The sequence below is a fragment of the Zootoca vivipara genome, chromosome 2 (genome assembly GCF_963506605.1).
Source record: "Zootoca vivipara chromosome 2, rZooViv1.1, whole genome shotgun sequence".
In the NCBI taxonomy this organism is placed as follows: Eukaryota; Metazoa; Chordata; class Lepidosauria; order Squamata; family Lacertidae; genus Zootoca; species Zootoca vivipara.
In genome coordinates this window covers 2258810-2282318 of record NC_083277.1, presented here as the reverse complement: position 1 = coordinate 2282318, position 23509 = coordinate 2258810, and the positions used below count along the sequence as shown (strand labels likewise).

Below are 23509 nucleotides of genomic sequence, written 5' to 3'. Positions count from 1 at the left end.
TCCCTGTAAAAAAGGGATAACTTGGCAGCTATGATGAGTACATTGATGTATTCTTAGAGATTCTCTATGACGGAAGCATGTTCCACACTCCATGCATTTAAATGGTTTTCCCTGTGTGAGTTAGGTTATGTCTTCTAAGGTTTCCACTACAATTGAAGCTCTTTCCACACTTCATGCATTTAAATGGTTTCTCCCCTGTGTGAGTTCGCTGATGGATTCTTAGCGTTCCGCTATCACGGAAGCTCTTTCCACACTCTATGCATTTAAATGGTTTTTCCCATGTGTGAGTTCGCTTATGTCTACTAAGGTTTCCACTACAATTGAAGCTTTTTCCACACTCCATGCATTTAAATGGTTTTTCCTCTGTATGAATTCGATTATGTCTTCTAAGCGTTCCACTGTCTCTGAAGCTCTTTCCACACTCTATGCATTTAAATGGTTTTTCCCATGTGTGAATTTGTTGATGGCTTTTAAGGTCTCCATTGCAACTGAAGCTCTTTCCACACTCCATGCATTTAAATGGTTTTTCTCCTGTGTGAGTTCGCTTATGTCTTCTAAGGTTTCCACTATAATTGAAGCTCTTTCCACACTCTATGCATTTAAATGGTTTATGCCCTGTGTGAATTTGTTGATGGTTTTTAAGTTGTCCACTGCAAATGAAGCTCTTTCCACACTCCATGCATTGAAATGGTTTTTCCCCTGTGTGAATTCGATTATGTCTTCTAAGCGATCCACTCTCTCTGAAGGTCTTTCCACACTCTATGCATTTAAAAGGTGTTGACCCTGTGTGTGTTCGCTGATGTATTCTAAGGGTTTCACTATAACTGAAGCTCTTTCCACAATCCATACATCTGAATGGTTTCTCTCCTGTGTGAGTTCGTTGATGTATGGTAAGCTTTCCCCTATCCCTGAAGCTCTTTCCGCACGTCATGCATTTAAATGGTTTCTCCCCTGTGTGAGTTAGATGATGACTTCCAAGTTTTCCGCTGTCACTGAAGCTCTTTCCACACTCCATACATTTAAATGGTTTCTCTCCTGTGTGAGTTCGCTGGTGTCTTCTAAGGGCTCCACTCCGACTGAAGCTCTTTCCACACTCCATACATTTGAATGGTTTCTCCCCTGTGTGAGTTCCTTGATGTTTAGTAGGAGTTCCGCTCCCACTGAAGTCCTTTCCACAATCCATGCCTTCAAATGGTGTCTCCACTGTTTCACTTCATTGAGGTGATGTAAGGGTTTTTACTAACTGAATCGCATTGTACATTCCTCAAATTTAAATGGTTTGTTCATGATTCCTTATGAAAGTACAGATTGTTCTGTCTTCTCTATTGCTTGATTTGGAGTAAGGGGAAAGGAAATCCTGTGGAGAAGAGAACAGACGAATATAACACACATCAAGTGCCTTTAGGACCTTCTCTTACTTTGACATCTCAGACATTCTTCCTTCTTCTATGTTACATTTTTTTTTTAAGGAAATGGAATAATGTCAGATAACAGTAATGCACCATCAACTTTTAATAATCAATGATCAATTACTGTATCTACTCTGGAATTGCCAATTTACATACAGTGGTACCTTGGTTCTCAAACTTAACCCGTTCCCGAATTTCAAAAACCAAAGCGTTCCAAAACCTATGTGCACTTTCCCATAAAAATTAATGCAAAATGGGGGGGGGGCTTCCGGTTTGCTGCGAGCGCCGTCCGGCTGCGTTCGCCTCGAACTCCGAGGTAAACGGCGCCGCGAGGGGGGGGGGAAAGCCGCGAAAAGCGTCACGGCTGCCCGTAAGAGCCTCATATTGAGCTTTATGAGGACGAATGTGCTCAGCAGGGCCTGAATTCCGACTCCTCTACTGGCCGGCAAACTCGACAAGAGTCCCAGCAGAGTGGGGTGGTAGTCGAAGGGGCCATCTTGAGCGTCGCTGTCACCCTCGCGGCAGCAAAGCTTCGTTGCCGCCGGCGGAGAGCAGCAGATTCTTCCAACGAAAAGAAATCGAAATTGGGAACCGTGAGTAAAGGATTCAAAAAAAATTTTTAATTGATGGAATTGGACACGGAAGAGGTATAAAAAGGAAGCCGACCTCTTCCAGTTGAGAGACTGTGATACAGTAACCGATCCCCTGCCGCGAAGGGGAACGAATTAAATAATTTATTAACAATTGGCTTAAAAGAAGTACCCCCAGGGAACCAGATCTAGCGAACCCTGAGTGAAGGAAGTGTGAAAAAGAAGAAGAAGAATGTAATTAAAAAGAAATTAAAAGAAAGGACATTTGGACTGGGATACAAAGTGAACAACTAAAAAAAAAAAGTGAGGTGATTGCAAGAGAATTAAAAGACAAAGTAACCAGTTTGGGCAACAAAATGGAATACAAAGTTATGGAATGAGCCCTCCGACATTTCCTGTAGTGCAACTGGTTGGTTTCCCACGGGACTAGAGCAGATAAGATGGCTTCGGACACAGCAGCTGCAAAAGACCAGCCTTGGCACAAGATATTTGCAGAGCTACATGACATCAGAAAGGGTTTGAACTTGTATACCACATTGCTGCGGGAATGCGCTCTGACACTGAACCAGGAGAAACAATCAAGAGAGGATAATGGAGAAAGCTGCACAGAAAGAGGTATGGACATGGAAATTATTAAATTGGGCATGGAGGAAAAAAAGAAAGTACAAACACTGGACATCTTTATGACAGACGGAGAACTGGCGCAACAGGAAGAGGAAGAAGAAGGATGGCAGAATGTTCCACAAGTGGGAGATGTGGAACAGAAAAAGGACTGGATTCAAGAACTCCTCAAAGGGAAGTAATAGTACCACTGTATTCTGCTCTGGTCAGACCTCACCTGGAGTACTGTGTCCAGTTCTGGGCACCACAGTTCAAGAAGGATACTGACAAGCTGGAACGTGTCCAGAAGAGGGCAACCAAAATGGTCAAAGGCCTGGAAACGATGCCTTATGAGGAACGGCTTAGGGAGCTGGGTATGTTTAGCCTGGAGAAGAGAAGGTTAAGGGGTGATATGATAGCCATGTTCAAATATATAAAAGGATGCCATATAGAGGAGGGAGAAAGGTTGTTTTCTGCTGCTCCAGAGAAAGGGACACGGAGCAATGGATTCAAACTACAATAAAGAAGATTCCACCTAAACATTAGGAAGAACTTCCTGACAGTAAGAGCTGTTCGGCAGTGGAATTTGCTGCCAAGCAGTGTGGTGGAGTCTCCTTCTTTGGAAGTCTTTAAGCAGAGGCTTGACAGCCATATGTCAAGAATGGTTTGACGGTGTTTCCTGCTTGGCAGGGGGTTGGACTGGATGGCCCTTGTGGTCTCTTCCAACTCTATGATTCTATGCCCTTTATTTCTCAGGGTCAGAATTCCTAATGACTTGTTTGTCATGGGTAGGCAAACTAAAGTCGGGGGCCGGATCCGGCCCAACTGTCTTCTAAATCTAGCCCGTGGACAGTCCGGGAATCAGCGTGCTTTTCCATGTATTTAAAATGAATCTCTGGGTTATTTGTGGGGCATAGGAATTCATTCATTCCCCCCAAAAAAATACAGTCTCGCCCCCCCCCACAAGGTCTGAGGGACAGTGGACCAGCCTCCTGCTGAAAATGTTTGCTGACCCCTGTCCTAATTCTTTAAATGTTTGGTTGCAAGTATCTTTGGGTTTCCCTGGTAATATAAAGTGACTAACAAAATCAGTCAGTCATAATAATGGACTACAAGAACCCTTGAATTTCAGTAGCAATCTTCCTGATCCCTTCAGTCCCACAGACATGAAATTTCATATAGTTGTAATACTGGAAATCTGGTGGTATGGAGAGGAGTGGGACGTAGTTATCTCTGCATAAAGGTTTTTTAAAAAGGTATCTCTGCCTACAACCTGCCTAGCAATGGTCAGGGAAGGGCAGACTGGAGGCAATGTCTCTCCACAGAAACATGGGTAAATGGGTGAAATTGCAGATGGCAAGCGATAAATGGGTCATCCTCTCAATGCAGCAGGGCTTTCGATGTTTTTACGTAGTGAAATGTCTCACTGCATACTCAAAGGACTTACCTCCAAATTTCCCCTTCACGTTTATGTATTTTTCTTTTTCTTGTAAGATGTGCTTAGACTTGTGAATAAGTGTCTCTCCTGTGTGGAACAAGTAAAAGAGAAATGCTGTTCATGTCATATGTGACTGTCAAAGTATTAAGAAAAATTCATCTTTTGAATAAAAGACCTAGACAGCATCTTAAAAAAAGAGAGACAGGCATTGTCTATCCTGATAACGGGTCTTTGCCCTTGAAGCACCCCAGACTGGGAAGGTGCATGCATTTACTGTTTATGGGTTGTGTCTCAGCTTGTAAATCCCTCTGACATCGCCTAAACCAAAAAAGGTATAGAAAGGCTGTCCAGATGTAAATTATATACAAATCCTGAAAGAATTTTCATAGCACCTCCAGTCATGTTTTTTTGAATAGTGGACCACATTATCACCGCCAATTAACCATGCAGTGGAACTGAGGCTTAGAACTGAAAGCCTGCGAGACGCAAACAGGTTTCTGGCCCTTCCTGGAAGAAGATTCCAGAAGCAAAGACCTGCTCTGGACAACCCTCTCTCCTTCCTCTCATCAACTTCCTGTCCTTTCCTCCTCAGCTTGACCAATGGCCTGGCTTGGTGTAACGCAGCAGCAGCAGCAGTCCCGCTTCTGGAGCCCCCAGCAGCAGCTGGCCTGGGCAGGCAGGGGGGAAGGAGAGTCCAGCTTCCAGGGAGGAGGGGTGGGTGGGGAATTGGACCCGGGAGCCCATTGTCAGGGATCCCTCTCTCCAAGGCAGGTTTCTGGGCAGGAGGGAAAAGCCAAGGCAGCCCCTCCGGAGATTCCCCCGCCAGCGCCCAAGTGGAGAGGCCTCCCTTCCAATGGGCAGCGTCTCTTTCTCTCTCGGCACTCCCTGCCAATGCTGGACGGGGCTTTCCTCCCCCAGGGGAGGCTTCCCTTCCTTCCTCCCCCCCTTCCTCTGCCCCCCTCCCTTCACCCGGCCCGGCTCACCCTTCGCCCTGCGCGCAGAATCTCTCTCGAGCGCACCGACCTCTCCATCCGGAGGAGCCTCCCAAGACGAGGGGGGAGGGGGGAAGAGACGGAAGTTGGTGAGGGAGGGGTCTCTTTCAAGGCCTCTCTAGGCATCTCGGCCCTCTCGCTTCCGTAACCCCTTCCATGAACTCTCCTTCTCTCCAGCCAAAAGAGGCGCGCGCAGCCAGGAGCGCCCTTGGGATTCCTGCCAGGGGGAAATGGGGGGTGCGTCCCGTGGGGCGCTTGTTTGGGGGCTTCTGTTTGGAGATGGGAGACTTCATAGGGGCGCCTATAATGATAATGATGATGATGATGATGATAATAATAATAATAATAATTTTATTGTTTGTAGGCCACCCACCTGACTCGGTTTCCCAAGCCACTTTGGGTGGCTCCCAACAAAAAATAGTAAAAAAAATAGTACAACACCAAGCACTAAAAACTTCCCTAAACAATACGTGCCAAAACTTTTGTAAATCTTTATCTCCTTGACATCTTAAGGAAGGGTGTTCCACAGGGAGGGTGCCAATATCAAGAAGGCCCTCTACCTAGTTGCCTGTAAATTTGCTTCTCCCACTGAGGGAACCGCCAGAAGACCCTTGGAAGAGGACCTGTGTCTGGGCTAAACGATGGGGGTGGGGGTGGGGCGTTTAGGCCTTTAAAGGTCAGCACCAACAGTTTGAATTCTACTCGGAAACGTACCGGGACTCAATTTACCTCCTTTAGGACTGGTGTTATATGGTCCCGGCAGCCACTCCCAGTCACCAGTCTTCGGCTGCATTCTGGATTAGTTGTAGTTTCCGAGTCACCTTCAAAGGTAGCCCCACAAAGAGCGCATTGCAATAGGCAAAGGGTGAGGTAAGCAGAGCATGCACCACTGGCAAGGCAGTCTGCAGACAGGTAGGGTCTCCGCCAACATACCATGATAAAACAAATGATATTTATTATTATTATTATTATTATTATTATTAAACTTTAGAGGACATCTGAAGGCAGCCCTGAATAGGGAAGCTTAAGGTTTAATGTTTTATTATGTATTCATAAGTGGCTGGGTTCAAAAAAATTGTTGTTGTTATGCCTTCAAGGAGAAAAAGAAACATGTGTGATTCTTCAAAGGAGATGGTGCAATGCAGACCCTGCAGTTCTGGGTTCCTTACTTGGCAGCTGGACTGCGGGCATCCAGGTCCCTGCCAATGGGTCCCAGCAGAGGCGTTTTGGGGGTGGGGAAGTCCCTTTGTCCTTTTCTCCCCCCTCCTCCCTCTCACCACCACCTTCCCCCATGCAGCATCTTATTTTTGTCTTCCCTTGCCACCCGCCTCTGGTTACAAACACCTCGGGTTACAAACACTTTGGGTTACAGACTCCGCTAACCGGGAAGTAGTACCGGTACCTCAGGTTAAGAACTTAACTTCAGGATGAGAACAGAAATCATGCCGCGGCGGCCTGGTGGCAGCAGGGGGCCTCCTTAGCTAAAGTGGTACCTCAGGTTCAGAACGGTTTCAGGATAAGAACGGACCTCCGGAACGAATTACTGTAAAATCGTAACCAGAGGTACCACTGTACTGCAATTTAAAGAGGGGGACAGATTGTCCACTGTCACCCCTCCTCCCTTTTCAAACACACACACCCCACCAGCTTCGCCTAATTGACCCAGAAATGTCTGATTTAGGGGTGACACTTCAGGTTCATTTTGGATCTCAAGGCCCATAGAGCAGGGGTCCCCAAACTAAGGCCCGGGGGCCTGATGCGGCCGAATCCCCTTCTAAATCCGGCCCATGGACGGTCCGGGAATCAGCATGTTTTTACATGAGTAGAATGTGTCCTTTTATTTAAAATTCATCTCTGGGTTATTTGTGGGGCATAGAAATTCGTTCATATATTTTTTTCAAAATATAGTCCGCCCCCCCCACAAGGTCTGAGGGACAGTGGACCGGCCCCCTGCTGAAAAAGTTTGCTGACCCCTGCCATAGAGCTACAAGCGGAATAGTAGCCCCTGCCATTGTTGCATGGGAACTGAAAGTGATGGCGAAGGGCTATTTTTGTAGAGGTTTCAGCTTTTGGGATTTACACCACCCAGAGGGAAGGCAATGTTAAAAAGTGTGGGGAGAGGATGGAGCCCTGAGCCACCTCACAAGTGAGCACCCAGGGGTCACCCCCAAACTACTTTCAGGACACGGCCCAGAAGGAAGGAGTGGAACCACTGCCTAACAGTGCCCCTAACTCCCAACCCTCCTAGACCGTCCAGGAGGATATGTTAGCCATTGTAATGTCATTTCCTTGGGAATGTATTTCACAAAGCACAGGTGGCATTGGGGAAACGAGGTGGCACATGCTTGGTTAATTCAGATCACTGTGTCTTGACTGCTGAGAGGTGTAGGGACTTTGTGTACACAATGACTGAAGGAGTTTGTAAATAATACTCGTGGTTCAACTATTGCCAGCCTGAACAGTAAAGAACCATAATCAGTGAATTTGATAAGGCATATATTTTTTATCGCAAATAGCTAACAGGATTCCATGGTCAATGTTATTAAAAGCCACTGAGAGATCCAGCAGAACCAGGAAACAGCTGTCCCTAGCCCGCCAGAGATAACCAACCAGCGCCACCAGGGCAGTCTCAGTCCAATGGCAGGACCTGAAACCAAACTGAAACAAATGCAGTCCAAATGGTCCACATCCTCCAGATGTGGTTATTTTGCAACCACACATACATTTAAATTTGGGCACAATAAGGAAATTTTGCTCATGGTATGACTATTCTCCACCTTCCCATTTCAACTCTCTGGCACCCTATCTGCATAACCTAGCAATTCTAAATTATAGGTGCGCTTTTACTCTCGTAAGATTGAATGTATTGACCTCGGCTGTACTTGAGGGACAATTCCAACATATTCCAAATGAAAAATCTCCCTGTGGATATGGCAGTCCCCAATCGGTGGCACATGCCCTCCTGGCTTGCCCTCTTTATAGAGGCTTGAGGAATGAGATTATCACCTCTCTTTTATTGTCCATTCTGCATTGCCCAACCACTGCCACATTGTCCTTTCTCTTAGCAGAACAGGATGAGCAGGTGACAGCAAAGGTTGCAAGGTTTTCAGCTGGGGCAATCAGAATAAGATCCACCACTTGACTATTGATTCAAAGCCCCGAAATGTATTTTATATAATTAACTTTTTATTTCTACTCTTTGTATATTGTATTGTTGTTTTATCGCTATGGCCAATGGCTGACGCAAAGAAAGATTCATCCATTCGTTCATTTAAATGGTTTTCCCTGTGTGAGTTTGCTGGTGTCTTCTAAGCGTTCCACTCTGACTGAAGCATTTTCCACACTCCATGCATTTAAATGGTTTCTCCCCTGTGTGAATTTGTAGATGTACATTAAGGCTTCCACTCTGACTGAAGCATTTTCCACACTCAAAACATTTATATGGTTTATCTCCTGTATGAGTATATTGATGCAGTCTTAGTGATTCTCTATGACGGAAGCATGTTCCACACTCCATGCATTTAAATGGTTTTTCCCCTGTGTGAGTTCGTAGGTGTATGTTAAGTTTTGCCCTTTCACGGAAGGTTTTTTCACACGCCATACATTTAAATGACTTTTCCCCTGTGTGAATTCGCTTATGTCTTCTAAGGTTTCCACTACAATTGAAGCTCTTTTCACAAACTATGCATTTAAATGGCTTCTCTTCTTTGTGAGTTCGTTGATGGTTTGTAAGGTTTCCACTATCATTGAAGCACTTTCCACATTCTATGCATTTAAATGGTTTCTCCCCAGTGTGAGTTCGCTGATGTCTTTTAAAGTTTCCACTCTGACTGAAGGTCTTTCCGCACTCCATACATCTAAATGGTTTCTCACCAGTGTGAGTGCGATGATGTGTATTAAGGTGCTTACTCAAAAGGAATCTCTTTCCACACTCCATACATTTATATGGTTTCTCCCCTGTGTGAGTTCCTTGATGTTTTGAAGGAATTCCACTCCCACAGAAGTCCTTTTCATAATCCATACCTTGTTTAAATGGTGTCTCCACTGTTTGAGTTCATTTTTATTCCTAATGAAATCTCTGATGGCCCCTTTGAATTCTGACTGCCTTCTCCATCACCTGGTTGGGAGTTGGGGGAAAGGAAATCCTGTTAGTGTTTCAAGAGAGGGAACAAAGCAATGGCACCTTCTCTTGTGTTAACATTTCTTTAACATTTCATACATGCTCCCTTCTCCCGTGTTCCTTTAAAAAAAGAAAATAAATCTAGCCCCCTGCAATGCAGGAATGTTTTGCCACACATGGGTCTCCAACTCACAACCCTGAGATTAAGAGTCTCATGCTTTACTGAGTGGACTGAGTTTAAAAGCTTTACTTCCAGGAACTTGATGTAAACATCATAGAAAGAATAAACGACACAATGCCTCAGTTATGCAGGCCTTTTCTTACTCACTCTGGTCTCATTATAAGGCCCTGTACCATATATTTCCCCTTCATGGATCAATGCCTTGTCGTGGCGAAGGGGCTTGAATAACTCAGAGAAGCTATGAGCTATGCCATGCAGGGCCACCCAAGATGGACAGGTCATAGTGGAGAGTTTTGACTAAACGTGATCCACCTGGAGAAGGAACTGGCAAGCCACTCCAGTATCCCTGCCAAGAAAACTCCATGGACAAAGACAACAGGCATATAAAAGTTATGACGCTGGAAGATGAGCCCCTCAGGTCGGAAGGCGTCCAACATGCTACTGAGGAAGAGCGGAGGACAAATACAAGTAGATTCAGAGCTGATGAAGCAGCTGGGCCAAAGCCAAAAGGACGCTCAGTTGCGGATATGCCTGGAAGCGAAAGGAAAGTCCGATGCTGTAAAGAAAAATAATCCTTGGAAAAGACCCTGATGTTGGACCAAACTGCGGGAGGCAGTGCAAGACAGGAGTGCCTGGTGTGCTATGGTCCATGGGGTCACGAAGAGTCGGACACGACTAAACGACTAAACAACAACAACCATATATTTGCCGAAAAACTAGCTTTTCCACTTAAAAAAAATCAAAATTAATTCTCCCTAGGGTTTCCCCTGAGATGTTGCCAAATTCACTCACAATGCCATTTTTACACCCCAAAACCAAGGACATGTGAGGAATTTTCCTGACATATGGGAAGCCTAACTCTGCCCCTCTCTATCCTGCTTCTTGCTGCATCTTCGCAACACCTGAAGGAATTTGTGTCTGCCTGCAAAGCAACTCAACATTTTGAAGTTTTATCCAAAGACAGTGATTCAGTCACAAATTCAGCTCCCAGGAAGGAACGGGTGTGTGATTTGGACCCACTCGCTTTTTCGGAGATCCATCTCTCAGCGGACTTGGAGCAGAGTCAGATTCCTAGGCAGCAGGAGGGAGAAGCCGAGGAAGACCCCTCCAGGCAGGGGTGCCAAATTGAATAAAATATTATGGGAGGGTCGAGTAGGCAGCGGACCCGTTCTCTGTCTCCACCCCCCCCCAACACTGCTCGATTGGGCTTTTCTTGTTCTTGGCCCAGGGATGCTTCCATTCCCGCCCCCCCCGCACCCTCTGCCCTCCCTCCCTGAAACTCTCCTGCGCCCAGAAACCTCCCTCGGCACAGCTCACCCCTCGCCCTGCGCGCGCCAAGTCTCTCCCGAGCGCGCCCACATCTCCATTCGCAGGAGCCTCGCAGGGAGGGGGGAGAGCAGGGGGGGGGGTCTCTATCCAGGCGTCCCTCGCGTCCTTTAACCCTTAGGCGGCCTCCCTCTGTCCGTCTCTGCAGCCGAAAGGGACCCCCCCCCCAAGGCACAACACAGATGCGCGGAGCCCGGAGCGCCCCGAGAGATTCCCGGCCGACGCGTCGCGAGGAGTCCGGAACCCGCAGAGGGGCGTCAGGTTTGGGGTCCCGGTTCCACTTCCCTTTAGGGTGGTCGCAAGTAACTGCTGTCTCCCAACCCTTCCCATCCCTCCAGCAAAACAGCAACAAGTGGAACGGAGAAGGGTCACCTTCTTCCCTCGCCGTTTTTCCAGGGGTCTCTTTCGCTGCCGCTGCCGGGGATCGAACCTGCGGCCTTCTCACTAAATAAACGAGATTGCATATAGCTTGCTGGGGGGAGGGGCGTGTTTCAGGATTTCCGCTTGGGTGGGCCTATCGAGCTGCGCTTCCTAGAGAGGCAGGAAGGGTTTTGTGTATTTTTGCAGGGGGAGGGAAGTGGCAAAGTTGGAGGGGAGGGAGGGGGTCTCCATGCACATCCCCAGAAGAGAAGCAGGCCGGTTGAAGGGAAGAAAGAGGTGCAGCATATTTGGGCGTGGGAGGGGTGTGTGTGAAAGATTTGCTTTTCCTCCCCCTGAGCCTACAAACGGGGCAGCTGGAAGGGGAGGGAGGATTGGCGGAGGGGGAAGAGAGGCAAGTAGGATCCGGGGGGTGGGGGTGGGAGCCAGGCAATCCGGCTGCAAAATAGGGCCCTCCTCCCCCAACAAGGTTTGCATTGCAATATCCTCTTTGAAGCAGAGAGATCAAGCCAACATCCCTAGGGGATAGGAGGGGGGGGCGAGGGGGGGCTGTCTGAGACTAAACAGAAAAGGGTGCTCCCTGCCCCCATGCAACCTAACTGCAAATAGGTTTGCAGCCCCCATCATGTGCAAGCTTACTCAGAAGTCAGCCCTACTCCATTCAAAGGGGTTGCAGCCCCATTCCACCTAGTGATGCTAAGTTGCTCTGTTCCAGCCTCCATCTCCCCTCTCACCACTGCCCCCTTTTGCCTGCCCACCCCCTCCATTGCTCCTTCCAGGCCCTGCCTCAGTGGGCTCCTGGTAGAGCCAGCTGCCCATGGTGGAGATCGGGAGGGCAAGTTTGGGTGTGGGTGTGTGTCTGCTTTGGTGCAGGGGTAACAGCTGGATTCGGAGAGAGGGAGGAGATCTTGAAGTGGGGGGGGGTGAGAGAGGGACAACATTAAGGGAAACCGGCCTCTGGAGCTTCCTTAGTAAGAAAGAGGCTGATGTGAGAAGGAGGTAAAAGGAAACAATAATTTGCTTATTGAGAAGGGGAAGCAAATTCCAGATAATGTCCACCTTTGCTTAATATTTGTTCCCCGGCCAAAGGTCTGCCATCTGTGTAAATGTCTCCCACCCTAAATAAATCTGTCTTTCTCCATTGTTCACATCAAAGACCTGCTCCCTGCTTTGAAGTGCATCTTGGAAACAGGTGAAGGAGTCCGAGAAGTGGTAGCGCAATGGCCTCCGAGACACCCTCTGAACGGTCTCTTCTTATAAGTGGAATGGAAAGAGGAGCCAGGCAGCTTCCTCAGGTAGCAAAGGAGCAACGGGAGCAGGGAGGAGGGAAGAGGCACAGATGGGACAACCCAGCTTCCCTCTGTGTTGAGTGGGGATGATGGGGATCTAAGAGAAGCTCTGTTTTATTCTTCCTCTTCTTCTTCCAGGCCCTCTTGACCTTTGTGGAGGTGGCTGTGTTTTTCACGGAGGAGGAGTGGGCTCTGCTGGATCCAGGCCAAAGAGCTCTGTACAAGGAAGTCATGGAGGATAATTATGAGATGGCAGCCTCTCTATGTAAGGGCACATTTTTATTCCTCTACGCCAGGGGTCTGCAAACTTTTTCAGCAGGGGGGCCGGTCCACTGTCCCTCACACCTTGTGGGGGGCCGGACTATATTTTGATAAAAAATATGAATGAATTCCTATGCCCCACAAATAACCCAGAGATGCATTTTAAATAAAAGGACACATTCTACTCATGTAAAAACATGCTGATTCCCAGACCGTCCGCGGGCCGGATTTAGAAGGTGATTGGGCCACATCCGGCCCCCGGGCCTTAGTTTGGGGACTCCTGCTCTAGGCTGTTAGATGTTGGAGGTGTGAATCTGCTGTTTAAGCCATTCATTCATGCCATGTAGGAGCAAGCAGAGCCACCCCGGCCTCATCTTGTTTTAAAGCCATCCATGTTTGTGGCCATCACTGCCCCCTGTGGGAAATTTTCTGAGTGCATGTTCTGGAAGTTGGGCAATAGGGGCAGTACAGGATTCCTTTTGGTGTACCGACCTCCCTGCTGCACCAAGGATTCCCTGCCTGAGCTGCTTCTCCTGGAGACACCTAGTTTGGTTGTCCTCTGGGATTTTAACATCAATGCTGACACGACCTTACAAGGGGCCACTCGGGACTTTGTGGAAAGCATGGCCTCCATGGGGCTGTCCCTGAATAGGTTTGGCTCAACTCATAGCCACGGACATGCCTTAGACCTGGTGTTTACCTCTATGGATGTGGGTGATCTGACGCTAAGTAAAAGTGAAACAAAAGAAGTGCCATGGTCAGATCACTTCCTGGTGCAACTGGACTCCTGGAAAAGGCTAACTACAATAGTATTATTATTATTATTATTATTTTCAACACACTTTTAAGAGTACCTGTTTCCCTGGAGTTTCTTACTTTAGTTTAGCATGGGTCAGTTGGGTCAGTGACAAATTTTCAAGTGATGTATCTGTTCCGATATGTGATCCCTTTTCATTGGATCATTGAATTGTAGAGTTGGAAGGGACCCCAAGGGTCATCTAACCCAACCTCCTGCAATGCAAGAATCTCAACTCAAGCATCCATGACAGATGGCCACCCAACCTCTGCTTAAGAACATCCAAGGAAGGAGAGTTGAGTCCACAACCCCCAGAGAGAGTCTGTTCCATTGTTGAACAGCTCTTACCGTCAGAAAGTTCTTCCCGGTGTTTAGTCGGAATATTATTATTATTATAATTATTATTATTTTGTATCTTGGATTTGAGGTCATAGATATATGCATTGATTTGAAATGGCTTTATATTTTGCGGCCCAAAGTAACTAATATTGTCTCTTTCCCTGAAAGTATTGGACCTCAATTCCTGTCGGGAAGAAAGACGAGATCCATTAATCCAGAATCCCAAAGAAGAGGAGATATCAGCAGGTAGGTGCTTAGTTGATACTGTAGGATATTCAGAAACTAACTTCAGATTCAGCTGAGGAGGGAGAGAAGTAGAGAGACATGCCTGAAAATGGTAAAACCAGAGAAGCTGAGATCTGGGCTTGAACTGCAATGAGAGTCTCTGCTTCTACCTTGCAATTTGAATGACATTTTATTTTTCTGCCTCAAAACAGGTAATGGGCAGGAGAGTGAGAATTATTATGAGCCATCCATGGTGGCTGTAGAAAACATGGAGCATGAAGCACAGAATGAGACCTTTGCAAATCAACAATCAACCGAAAGGTATGTAGGAAATATGTTGAAGAACTGGAAAAAGAACTCCCTTACTACTCAGGACACTGGTGTCCATGTATTCCTGAAGCCACAGGAAGTAGCAGTGTAGACTGTGAAAAGAGCTTCAGTCAGAGTGGAAGCTTTAGTTTACACCAAAGAACCATAGCTGCCACGTCTCCTGTTTTTCGCAGGAAACCCCCGTTTTTAAATCTGTTTCCCGCTGCTATTCCTAATGGGAAAATATCCCGCAATTCTCCCGATTTACAAGGAAGATCTCTCCTCTTTCGAGATGGGAGACTTTGCGAATGGGATCCACTTCCCGCGCTAAGCAGGGGGGCGTGTTTCGGCCCCCTGCTCCAGCCAGCCTATCCCTGCTGCCGTGCTGTGCCGAGCCTCTTGGCTGACCAATAGAGCCGGCTGGGGGGCGGGGTTTGACTACATTTAGGCCGGCACGGCAGCATTTCAAACCCTCTTTCTGCTGCTGCACCATATCGGATCTGCATTGTGTCCTCTGTGCGGGTCAAGTTCTTTCAGTCCACGTGGCTTCCTACCCCCGCCTTCCAATAATACGTCCCCTGCCTTCGGAGGGGATTTTTCTGCAGCCTCTGCTGAGCCTCCTTACCTTCCTCCTTCTCTCGTGGCTATATATTGGCTTGGTAGCTGTTGTGAGAGTAGCTCAGTCAGAGTGTGTGTGTGTGTGGCGGGTAATTATTATTATTGCTCTGCAGTGTTTGCCCTATCTCCGCAGAATATTGTGTGCTGGTGTGCGTGGCTGGGGGGTGGCTGTAGAAGCCTGGGTGAGCATAGTTGAGTGTGAGGGGGAGGCTAACTGACTGTCCACGCTTCTTTCTGTGAAGGTCTTTTGGGCTCACAGTATTTGCTCTGTGCTGCTGATTGCTGCCTCCCCGCCTCTTTTATCTCCACAGGGGATCTCCGCAGCCCCCCCTTCTCAATTCGGCTGCCCCCCTCCCTCCGCTACTTTTGCGTTTAGTGGGGGCCTCCTGGGTTTCCCCTGCTTTGCCCATTGCTTTAAAATCGGCTGCTTGCTTTCGTTGGAGAACGGAGAACGTGGCGGGTCGCCGTCTTGTCCAGTGCCTATTTTGTTTACTTGAGTTGGGGGGGATTCCCTGCCTGGGGGAATTCCTTGCCAGCAGCTGCCCTGTCCTCATTGCTGGGGGGGGGAGTGTTGTTTTACGTGCTATTGAGGGGAACACAAGTATGTCAGCCTCCTTTATTTTCTGATTCCTACAACTTTTAAGCAACTGTGCACATGTTCAGAATTGATAATTCATTGGGAGGGGGTCTCCCCACATTGTTAATTTTTAAGTTGCTATTATAAGGAAGCAGCTCCTGTCGGCCAGGGAGGCTTCTCAGTTGCGTTGCTCGCCAATAGGAGTCTGAGAACGACTGGGGGGGCGGAGCTTGCATGCCTTGTGCTGAGAAAATTGGCTGCATTGCCTGGAGACTCGCTTTTGCTTCAGCGCTTCCCAGCGGTGTGGTTTCCTTGCTGCTGTGTCCCTTTTCCAGGTCGCTGCGCTGTGGGAACCACCAATTGAGGCTTCGTTTGGCTGCTGGCTGCGCTTTCTGCCTTTGGCCTTTGGCTCGGAGGCGCTCCAACGGCCCACCCTTGCCAGGGAAAATAAGGTATGTCTGGAGCAGAGGTATGCCTGGGCCTGGGCCTTTGCCTCCCCCCCGCCCAACACATGGCCCGATTGGCTGGGGGTGGGGGGAACGCTTTGGGATTCTCTTTTAGAAGTGGATTCCACCCCTTTTCTTAAAGGGCCCAATTTCGCCCCTGCAGTGGCGTGGGCCGTGTTTGGGGCAGCACCGCTTTCCGTGGCCCACCCTCCGGTGGTGGCCCGGGCCGCGTGGGGGAGGCCTCGCCACGTCTCGCAGCTTGGGACCTTCCCCGGGCAGGCCTGGTGAGGAGCGGGTGACTGCGGGAGGCCTTTTCGGCCTTCCGAAGCCTCCGGCAGCGGTGTGGGCCGCGTTTGGGGCAGCGCTGCTTTCCGCGGCCTGTCCCCATCCCCCGGGGAGTGTGCCGGGCGGCGGGAGGTCTTTATGGCCTTCCTGCCCTCCAGCGGCGGCCTGAGGGTAGGCTTGCTACAGGAGAACAATCTCTTTGCAAATTGCATGTGTGGCTACTCTGATGCGTTGCTTTTCTTCTTTTCCAAACAAGGAAAAAGATGGGTGGAGGTGGAGGAGACATTCCTTTGAAGAAAGCCAAGACGATGTGCAAGTATCTCGAGAGATGGGAAAGCGAATTTAGCTTCTTGAAGAAAAGCAGAGTGGGCCACCGTTACGCATTCTGCACCATTTGCTGTTGCGATTTTAGTGTCTCCCACGGGGGAAGGACGGCTGTCACTCAGCATACAAAATCAGCCAAACACAATCACGGGGTAAAGGCACAGAAACATGCCCCGACAATGTCCACATTTGTGACTAGGAATACCAAAAAGGCTGGCACGGTCATAAAGGCTGGCAAGGTCATAAAGGCAGAGGTTACAATGGCCATGCTGTGTGCCAAAAACAATGTTTCTTTCACCTTCTGCGACGACTACAACAAGTGTGTAGCTGACATGTTCCCGGACTCTGCCATTGCACGGAAATATTCTGCGGGGAGAACCGAAACTGCGCAAATCATAAAAGGTAAGTTGATTCAAATTAAGAAAACAATGGTACCTCGGGTTAAGAACTGAGGTACCACTGTAATATTGTCGGCTTATTGTTAGCTAACGTTACTGTGCTCTTACTCAACAGGTGCCATAGCAGCAGAGCTAGATGACGAGGTGTCAAAAACATGCCGATCTCAGCCCTTTTCATTGATGTGTGACGAATTGAACAACAGAAAAACAGACAAAGAATTTGTCATCATGGCTAGACTCTACGATGAGGCCAATCTGCAGGTCGTTACCAGATTTTTTGAGATGCCCATATGCAACGTTGGAAATGCAGAAAATCTTTATGAAAAGCTTAGTGAAGCATTAAGGTAGGGACGCCACACTGTGTTGTTGACATTTGCAGTGTTGTCGTTTAGTCGTGTCCGACTCTTCGTGACCCCATGGACCAGAGCACACCAGGCACTCCTGTCTTCCACTGCCTCCCACAGTTTAGTCAAACTCATGTTCGTAGCTTCAAGAACACTGTCCAACCATCTCTGTCGTCCCCTTCTCCTTGTGTCCTCCATCTTTCCCAACATCAGGGTCTTTTCCAGGGAGTCTTCTCTTCTCATGAGGTGGCCAAAGTATTAGAGCCTCAGCTTCAGGATCTGTCCTTCCAGTGAGCACTCAGGGCTGATTTCCTTCAGAATGGATAGGGAACTCCATGGACAAAGACAACAGACATTTGCAGTAGTTTGCTCTTAACTATAACCTTACATTTTGTCTGACATTTTGTTGCATTTTTTTCTTTTTTCCTTTAGAAAAAGAGGCATTCCGTGGGAGAACCTGATAGCCTTCAACTCTGATAATGCGAGTGTCATGAAAGACAAACACGACTCTGTTATCAGCAGACTGAAGACCACACAGCCCCACATTCAGGATCTTGGCTGCATCTGCCACCTAGTACAGCTGGCCACTGGCTGTGCCATCAGAGAAGCGCAGGTACCTGTTGAAGACATCCTGGTCAGAATATACACCCACTTTGATAAAAGGTGAATTCATGGACATTATTATTAGATAGGCCTTGCAAACATACACATACCTATCCAGCCACTAACAAAATTATTTTCTATATTACAGTGCCAAAAGATGTGAAGTCGACAAGGAGTTTGTAGATTTTACTGATTCAGACCACCTGAAACTGCTCAGGTACTACTGCAACACCCGATGGCTGAGTCTGTTAACCTGCATCCAGAGAGTGTTGAACCAATGGGCCGCACTAACGGTAAGGATGTTAAGTGCAGCAGATATATACACGCTTTACTGTGCTTTGTTTTCATCTTAATTATGTCCTGCAGGCCTACTTTAATAGCCTTGAGGAGGTGGAGAAGAGCGCCAATCTACGTGATATAGCCAGCCATCTGGGTGATCCGGTCGTGAAGATCTACTTCTTGTTCCTGGCTGCTGCCCTTAAGCCTTTATCTGAATTTAATATTGCCTTCCAGGTGGGTACCAGTGACATTGTATGTATGTGTGAATAATAGTTATAAATAAATAAATAGGTAAAGGTAAAGGGACCCCTGACCATTAGGTCCAGTCGTGACCGACTCTGGGGTTGCGCGCTCATCTCGCATTGTTGGCCGAGGGAGCCGGCGTACAGCTTCCAGGTCATGTGGCCAGCATGACAAAACCGCTTCTGGTGAACCAGAGCAGCGCACAGAAACACTGTTTACCTTCCCACCGTAGCGGTTCCTATTTACCGTATTTTACGGACCATAACACGCACCGAACCATAACACACACCTAGTTTTTAGAGCAGGAAAACAAGAAAACAAATACTGGTATTCTTTGTGGGTGGCTGTGGGTGACGCTGTAGGGCAACTGGTGGAGGCAAGTGGCTGCTCCTGTTCTGGTGTGCCCATGAAGCCCAAAGCCCAACACACGGGAGCCACTGCAGAGACCGTGCACACACAATACTCTTTCCTCCATGCAAACCAAGAGAAAAGAGACAAGAGAGGGAGAAAGTGTAGGGGAGAGAGGAGGTGCTGTCCATCTGCCGGCTCACCATCTTGCATGCCTATCCTGTGGGGAGCAGGAGGCGGAGGCAGCGGCCAGGAGGAGGAGGGCGAGGGTGGCATGAGGGCCACGCAGAGCAGTGAGGCGGCGGGGGGAGGCGAGCCGAGGGGTAGTGAGGAGGAGGAGGAGGGTTCCCGCTCGTCCCTCCGCTGCTGTCAATGCCCGCCTCTCGCAAGGGCAGGCACAGGCTCCTATGCCTGCTCTCTGGGGCTTTCCCTCCACCCGCCCCACAGAGAGCTGGGGAAAAGGGATGTCTGACTGTGGGGTGAGTGGAGGGAAAGCCCCAGAGCTGTGTGCAGCGTTTGACTGACTTTCCCTCCGCCCGCCTCACAGCCAGCCGGCTAGAAGGGACATCTCCAACGCTCCATAACCCGCAGTGACTTTTTCCCTATCGTTTTAGGAGAGGAAAATTGTGGGTTATGGAGTGAAAAATACGGTATCTACTTGCACTTTGACGTGCTTTCGAACTGCTAGGTTGGCAGGAGCTGGGACCGAGCAACGGGAGCACACCCCGTCGCAGGGATTCGAACCGCCGACCTTCTGATCAGCAAGCCCTAGGCCAGGCATCCCCAAACTTCGGCCCTCCAGATGTTTTGGACTACAATTCCCATCTTCCCCAACCACTGGTCCTGTTAGCTAGGGATCATGGGAGTTGTAGGCCAAAACATCTGGAGGGCCGCAGTTTGGGGATGCTTGCCCTAGGCTCTGTGGTTTAACCCACAGCGCCACCCGCGTCCCTTATAAATAAATAGGATTGTGCTAATTGTAGCATTCCTAATTCTCTGTTTTTTGATATTTTCTGCAGTCAGAGGAAGTGCAGATTCACAGGCTTAAAGAGGAGATGTGCAAGCTGATCAAGAAGATCCTGGGCTTCCTCGTACCAGCCAGGGCCTTGGTGGGTGTACCTCTCAGGGAGGTGAAGTATGGAGAAGGACATCAGTTGGCTGATGAAGACCTCTTTATTGGAGCAAACACAAAGGCATTCATGAGAAGCACAGAGCTTCCTGCGTCCGCCGAGAAGAAAATCTTTCAGTGAGTATGTTACCCAGCAGTTATGTAATCATGATATCATCTCTGTATGAGAGTATAGACTGTGTGCCTAAAATGTTGCCACTAATCAGTTTTTTCACTCTTATGCTGTTGCAGAACTGTGAGAAGATTCTACGAAGCAGTGCTTCAGCAGATGTTCTCCTCCTTTCCCCTCGACAATCCCCTCCTGAGGGACTTGAAAGTGCTGGACCCTGCTGCTTGCCTTGATGTTACTCCAGAGGCAGGTAATAATAATAATAATAATAATAATAATAATAATAATAATAATAATAAATTTTATTTATACCCCACCCTCCCCAGTCAAGGCCAGGCTCAGGGCAGCTAACACCGGATATAAAACAGCTGATTGAATTGTAACATAAGAACAAAATTAAATTAACATTAACATTAAAATGCAGCCTCTAAGGTGTTACTGTTTGTGGGCCTTAAGGTCCTCCACAGGGCATACTGGGAGAGACGGTCCCGTAAGTACGAGGGTCCTAGGCCGTAAAGCAGCGTTTCTCAACCGCTGTTCCGCGGCACACTAGTGTGCCGCGAGACGCTGGCTGGTGTGCCGCGACGTGCGGCGACGAGTAGGGCGATTTGCATTGTCACGTGCCTGGCGGCCGCCAATAAACAACACTGACCCGCCGGAAAGAAAGCCGGCTGGGTCACGACGCGGGGCGAGCGCAGCTCTCAACAGCCACCACCACGGGAGGGTGGTTTTAGACAAACTTAAAGAAGCTGGCTGGATGAGCTCAACCTGAAACTTGCTGAGCAAAGGTTTGTGCTGGCAGAGAAATCAGCGGCTTGTGAAGCCTTATTACAGGAGATTGCAACCAACAGAGCAATTGGCAAGTGTTTCTTACAGTCATAATTATATAGTCAATATAGGGCGGCACAGAGTTAATTTTTTAAAACTTTTTTAATGGTGGTGTGCCTCGTGATTTTTTTCATGGAACAAGTGTGCCTTGGCCCAAAAAAGGTTGAGAAACACTGCCATAAAGGGCTTTAAAGGTTGTACTCCACCGGGAGCCAGTGCAGCTGGAAAAGCACTGGATGAATGTGATCCCGCGGCCGGGACCCCGTGAGGAGCCTCGCTGCAGCATTCTGCACCCGCTGGAGTTTCTGGGACAGCTTCAAGGGCAGCCCCGCGTAGAGCGACTTACAGTAGTCCAGCCTGGAGGTGACCGTCGCATGGATCACTGTGGCCAAGGCGGGGTGGGAAAGGTAGACGTTTGGGACAGCTTCCCATTGATAGAATGATTTAGTTTAGATCAGCAATGTTCAGTCAAACACTTGTTTTGTTTTACAGTGGAAAGTCTAGTGGCCCTGCTCCCTCAGTTGAGCTTGAACGAAGATAGGCTGAGAGAGGAACTCCTTGTCTACCAGCTGACAGACAGCAAGCAAGTCTTCCAAGAAGAAAAAATCGACAGATTCTGGGGCCTACTAGGGAAGGATGTGAGGTTCAGGGAGCTGCCAAGATTAATGAAGGCGTTACTCTGTATTCCCCACAGCAATGCCAGTTCTGAAAGGGTGTTTAGTATGGTGAGAAATATAGTTACAGAGGATAGGATGGCATTATTAGACAACGGCACTGTTTCTGCTTTGCTTGCCTGTAAAATCAACGACTATGGCCCAGCCCACAAATACACTCCTTCCAAAAGAGTGTTAAAGGCTGCAAGGCCTGCAACACATTTGTATAATCAGTCATTAATGGATGCCAGAGAAGAGCCAAAAGACTGAACCTAATCAATCCCCCCCATGAATAATTTTTTATTGAAGATTTTCTTGATTTACAGAGGTGTGTACAATGTCTCTCTCATATTTTGAGAGAGCTCGGGTTGTGGAAGGGTTAACAAGACATCCCTAGGTTTGTTGGGCGGGTCATAGAATCATAGAGTTGGAAGAGACCACAAGGGCCATCCAGTCCAACCCTCTGGCGAGCAGGAAACACCATCAGAGCATTCTTGACATATGCCTGTCAAGCCTCTGCTTAAAGACCTCCAAAGAAGGAGACTCCACCACACTCCTTGGTAGCAAATTCCACTGCCGAACAGCTCTTACTGTCAGGAAGTTCTTCCTAATGTTTAGGTGGAATCTTCTTTCTTGTAGTTTGAATCCATTGCTCCGTGTCCGCTTCTCTGGAGCAGCAGAAAACAACCTTTCTCCCTCCTCTATATGACATCCTTTTATGGGTCAGACTAGTTGGCCACAAGTGTGATTGGGGGTTTGCTGTTGTTGGGGAAATTGGTATGTTGTAAGTTATTTGATTGACAGCCATAGCCTTTTATATTCATAGCAAGCAGCTTGCAGATTCACTTTTGCTGCTTGCAATGGATCTCCCTCCCTCCCTATTTTTAGGGGTTCTTTGCGCTTGACATTGCTATGCCTGTCATGGGGTCACCTGTTTTGGATCAGGGGCCTGGTAAGGATTTTGTCCACTTGGCTGATTGGCTGGTGCCATGTGGTTTTTGCCTACTGTGTAGCAAATCATCACAACTTGTAAGGTTGCGGTTAGGCCATCAAATTGGATGGTGGAGGGGTAAGGATTTGGCTGGGCCTGCCCCTCAAAATTGCTGCTGCCAGGTATTCCGTTAAAGGAATCCTGGGGCTCCACATGTTTGTCCGTATCCCCGGTAGGGGCTAGGACCACGCATGAGCCTTGGGGAGCATCCGAGGGAGAGGTGAAGGGTTTGGGCTCCCAGCTCTGTCCTCTCTCAGAGGGTGCTCACCTATACTGGCTTCCCTAGTACGCTAGCGGGAGTCAGTTCTGTCCCAGGCCGGGGGGGGGGGACAGATGGCTGGAACCAATGCCCTAGCAATCACATTAGTTGTATTTAAATAAAGTTGTGGCCAGATTAATGCCAAAAAAACTTTAATTCTGTGTGAAGTGTGAGTTATTGGGGGGGGGGAGATGTCTGGGTACCTCGACACACTCCCTGAGAATCGTAGACCATCTTATGTTACATCAAAGAATCCATACTGGGGAGAAACCACATACATCCATGGAGTGTGGAAAGAGTTTCTGTTCGAGCAGTGTCCTTATTGTGCATCAAATAACTCACACTGGGGGAAATTCATTTAAATCTATGTTGTGTGAAAAGAGTTTCAGTCTCAATCACCATCTTGCTTTACATCAGAGATCCCACACTGGGGAGAAACTGTATAAATGAATGGAGTGTGGAAAGAGCTTCAGTCACAGGAGTAACCTTAGTTTACATGAAAGAACCCACACTGGGGAGAAACCATTTAAATGTATGGTTTGTGGAAAGAGTTTCACTTTTAGTCACTCTCTTACTTTACATCAGGGGTCCCCAAACTTACCCGGCTTTGGGCCGGATGCCCGCCGCACTGATTGCGTGGTGGGCCGGAGGGTGGGGGAGTGTGCGCGGGGACACGGGAGTGCGTGGTTGTGCGCGCCCATGTGCATGCGCAAACGCTATTTCTGGCACACTCCCGACCTGAAAAGCGCCAGAAATAGCTTGTGCGCATGCCCAAAAGTCTCCTCCGACCCGGAAGTACACTGGAAATGACGCTTGCGTGTG

At 48.4% G+C, this 23509-nt stretch overlaps 2 protein-coding genes across 6 annotated transcripts; one reads left to right on the top strand and one right to left on the bottom strand.

Annotated features, from left to right (window-relative positions):
• Positions 1–73: 73 nt before the first annotated feature.
• On the bottom strand, positions 74–11113 carry LOC118081332 (zinc finger protein 23-like). 5 transcript variants are annotated; one of them, XM_060268785.1, is made up of 4 exons: positions 11029–11113; positions 5021–9146; positions 4047–4124; positions 74–1357 (listed from the first exon to the last, which is right to left on the bottom strand). In XM_060268785.1, exon 4 carries the CDS (start codon positions 1181–1183, stop codon positions 98–100), a length of 1086 nt encoding a protein of 361 aa, XP_060124768.1. In that variant the 5' UTR covers positions 1184–1357; positions 4047–4124; positions 5021–9146; positions 11029–11113; the 3' UTR covers positions 74–97. The 5 variants fall into 5 exon arrangements, with proteins under 5 accessions (XP_060124768.1, XP_060124766.1, XP_034963699.2 ...); XM_060268783.1 differs by having other exon boundaries at positions 5021–9861; positions 11029–11096; XM_035107808.2 differs by having other exon boundaries at positions 5021–11105.
• Positions 11114–11211: 98 nt separating this feature from the next.
• LOC118081241 (uncharacterized) lies at positions 11212–22841 on the top strand. The gene is made up of 14 exons (XM_035107620.2): positions 11212–11313; positions 12191–12329; positions 12462–12588; positions 13888–13965; positions 14157–14265; positions 15784–15900; positions 16436–16905; positions 17017–17245; positions 17678–17908; positions 17997–18141; positions 18215–18361; positions 19738–19964; positions 20079–20206; positions 21277–22841. Exons 2-14 carry the CDS (start codon positions 12255–12257, stop codon positions 21705–21707), a joined length of 2514 nt encoding a protein of 837 aa, XP_034963511.2. The 5' UTR covers positions 11212–11313; positions 12191–12254; the 3' UTR covers positions 21708–22841.
• Positions 22842–23509: the final 668 nt, after the last annotated feature.

Excerpts from the sequence above, each read along its gene's own strand:
- LOC118081332 (XM_060268785.1), bottom strand. The coding sequence starts at position 1,183 with ATGGATTGTGGAAAGGACTTCAGTGGGAGCGGAACTCCTACTAAACAT.
- LOC118081241 (XM_035107620.2), top strand. The coding sequence starts at position 12,255 with ATGGCCTCCGAGACACCCTCTGAACGGTCTCTTCTTATAAGTGGAATG. Across the intron at positions 16,906-17,016 it reads AACTGCGCAAATCATAAAAG|GTGCCATAGCAGCAGAGCTA; the intron begins GTAAGTTGATTC and ends CTTACTCAACAG. Across the intron at positions 17,246-17,677 it reads AAGCTTAGTGAAGCATTAAG|AAAAAGAGGCATTCCGTGGG; the intron begins GTAGGGACGCCA and ends TTTTTCCTTTAG.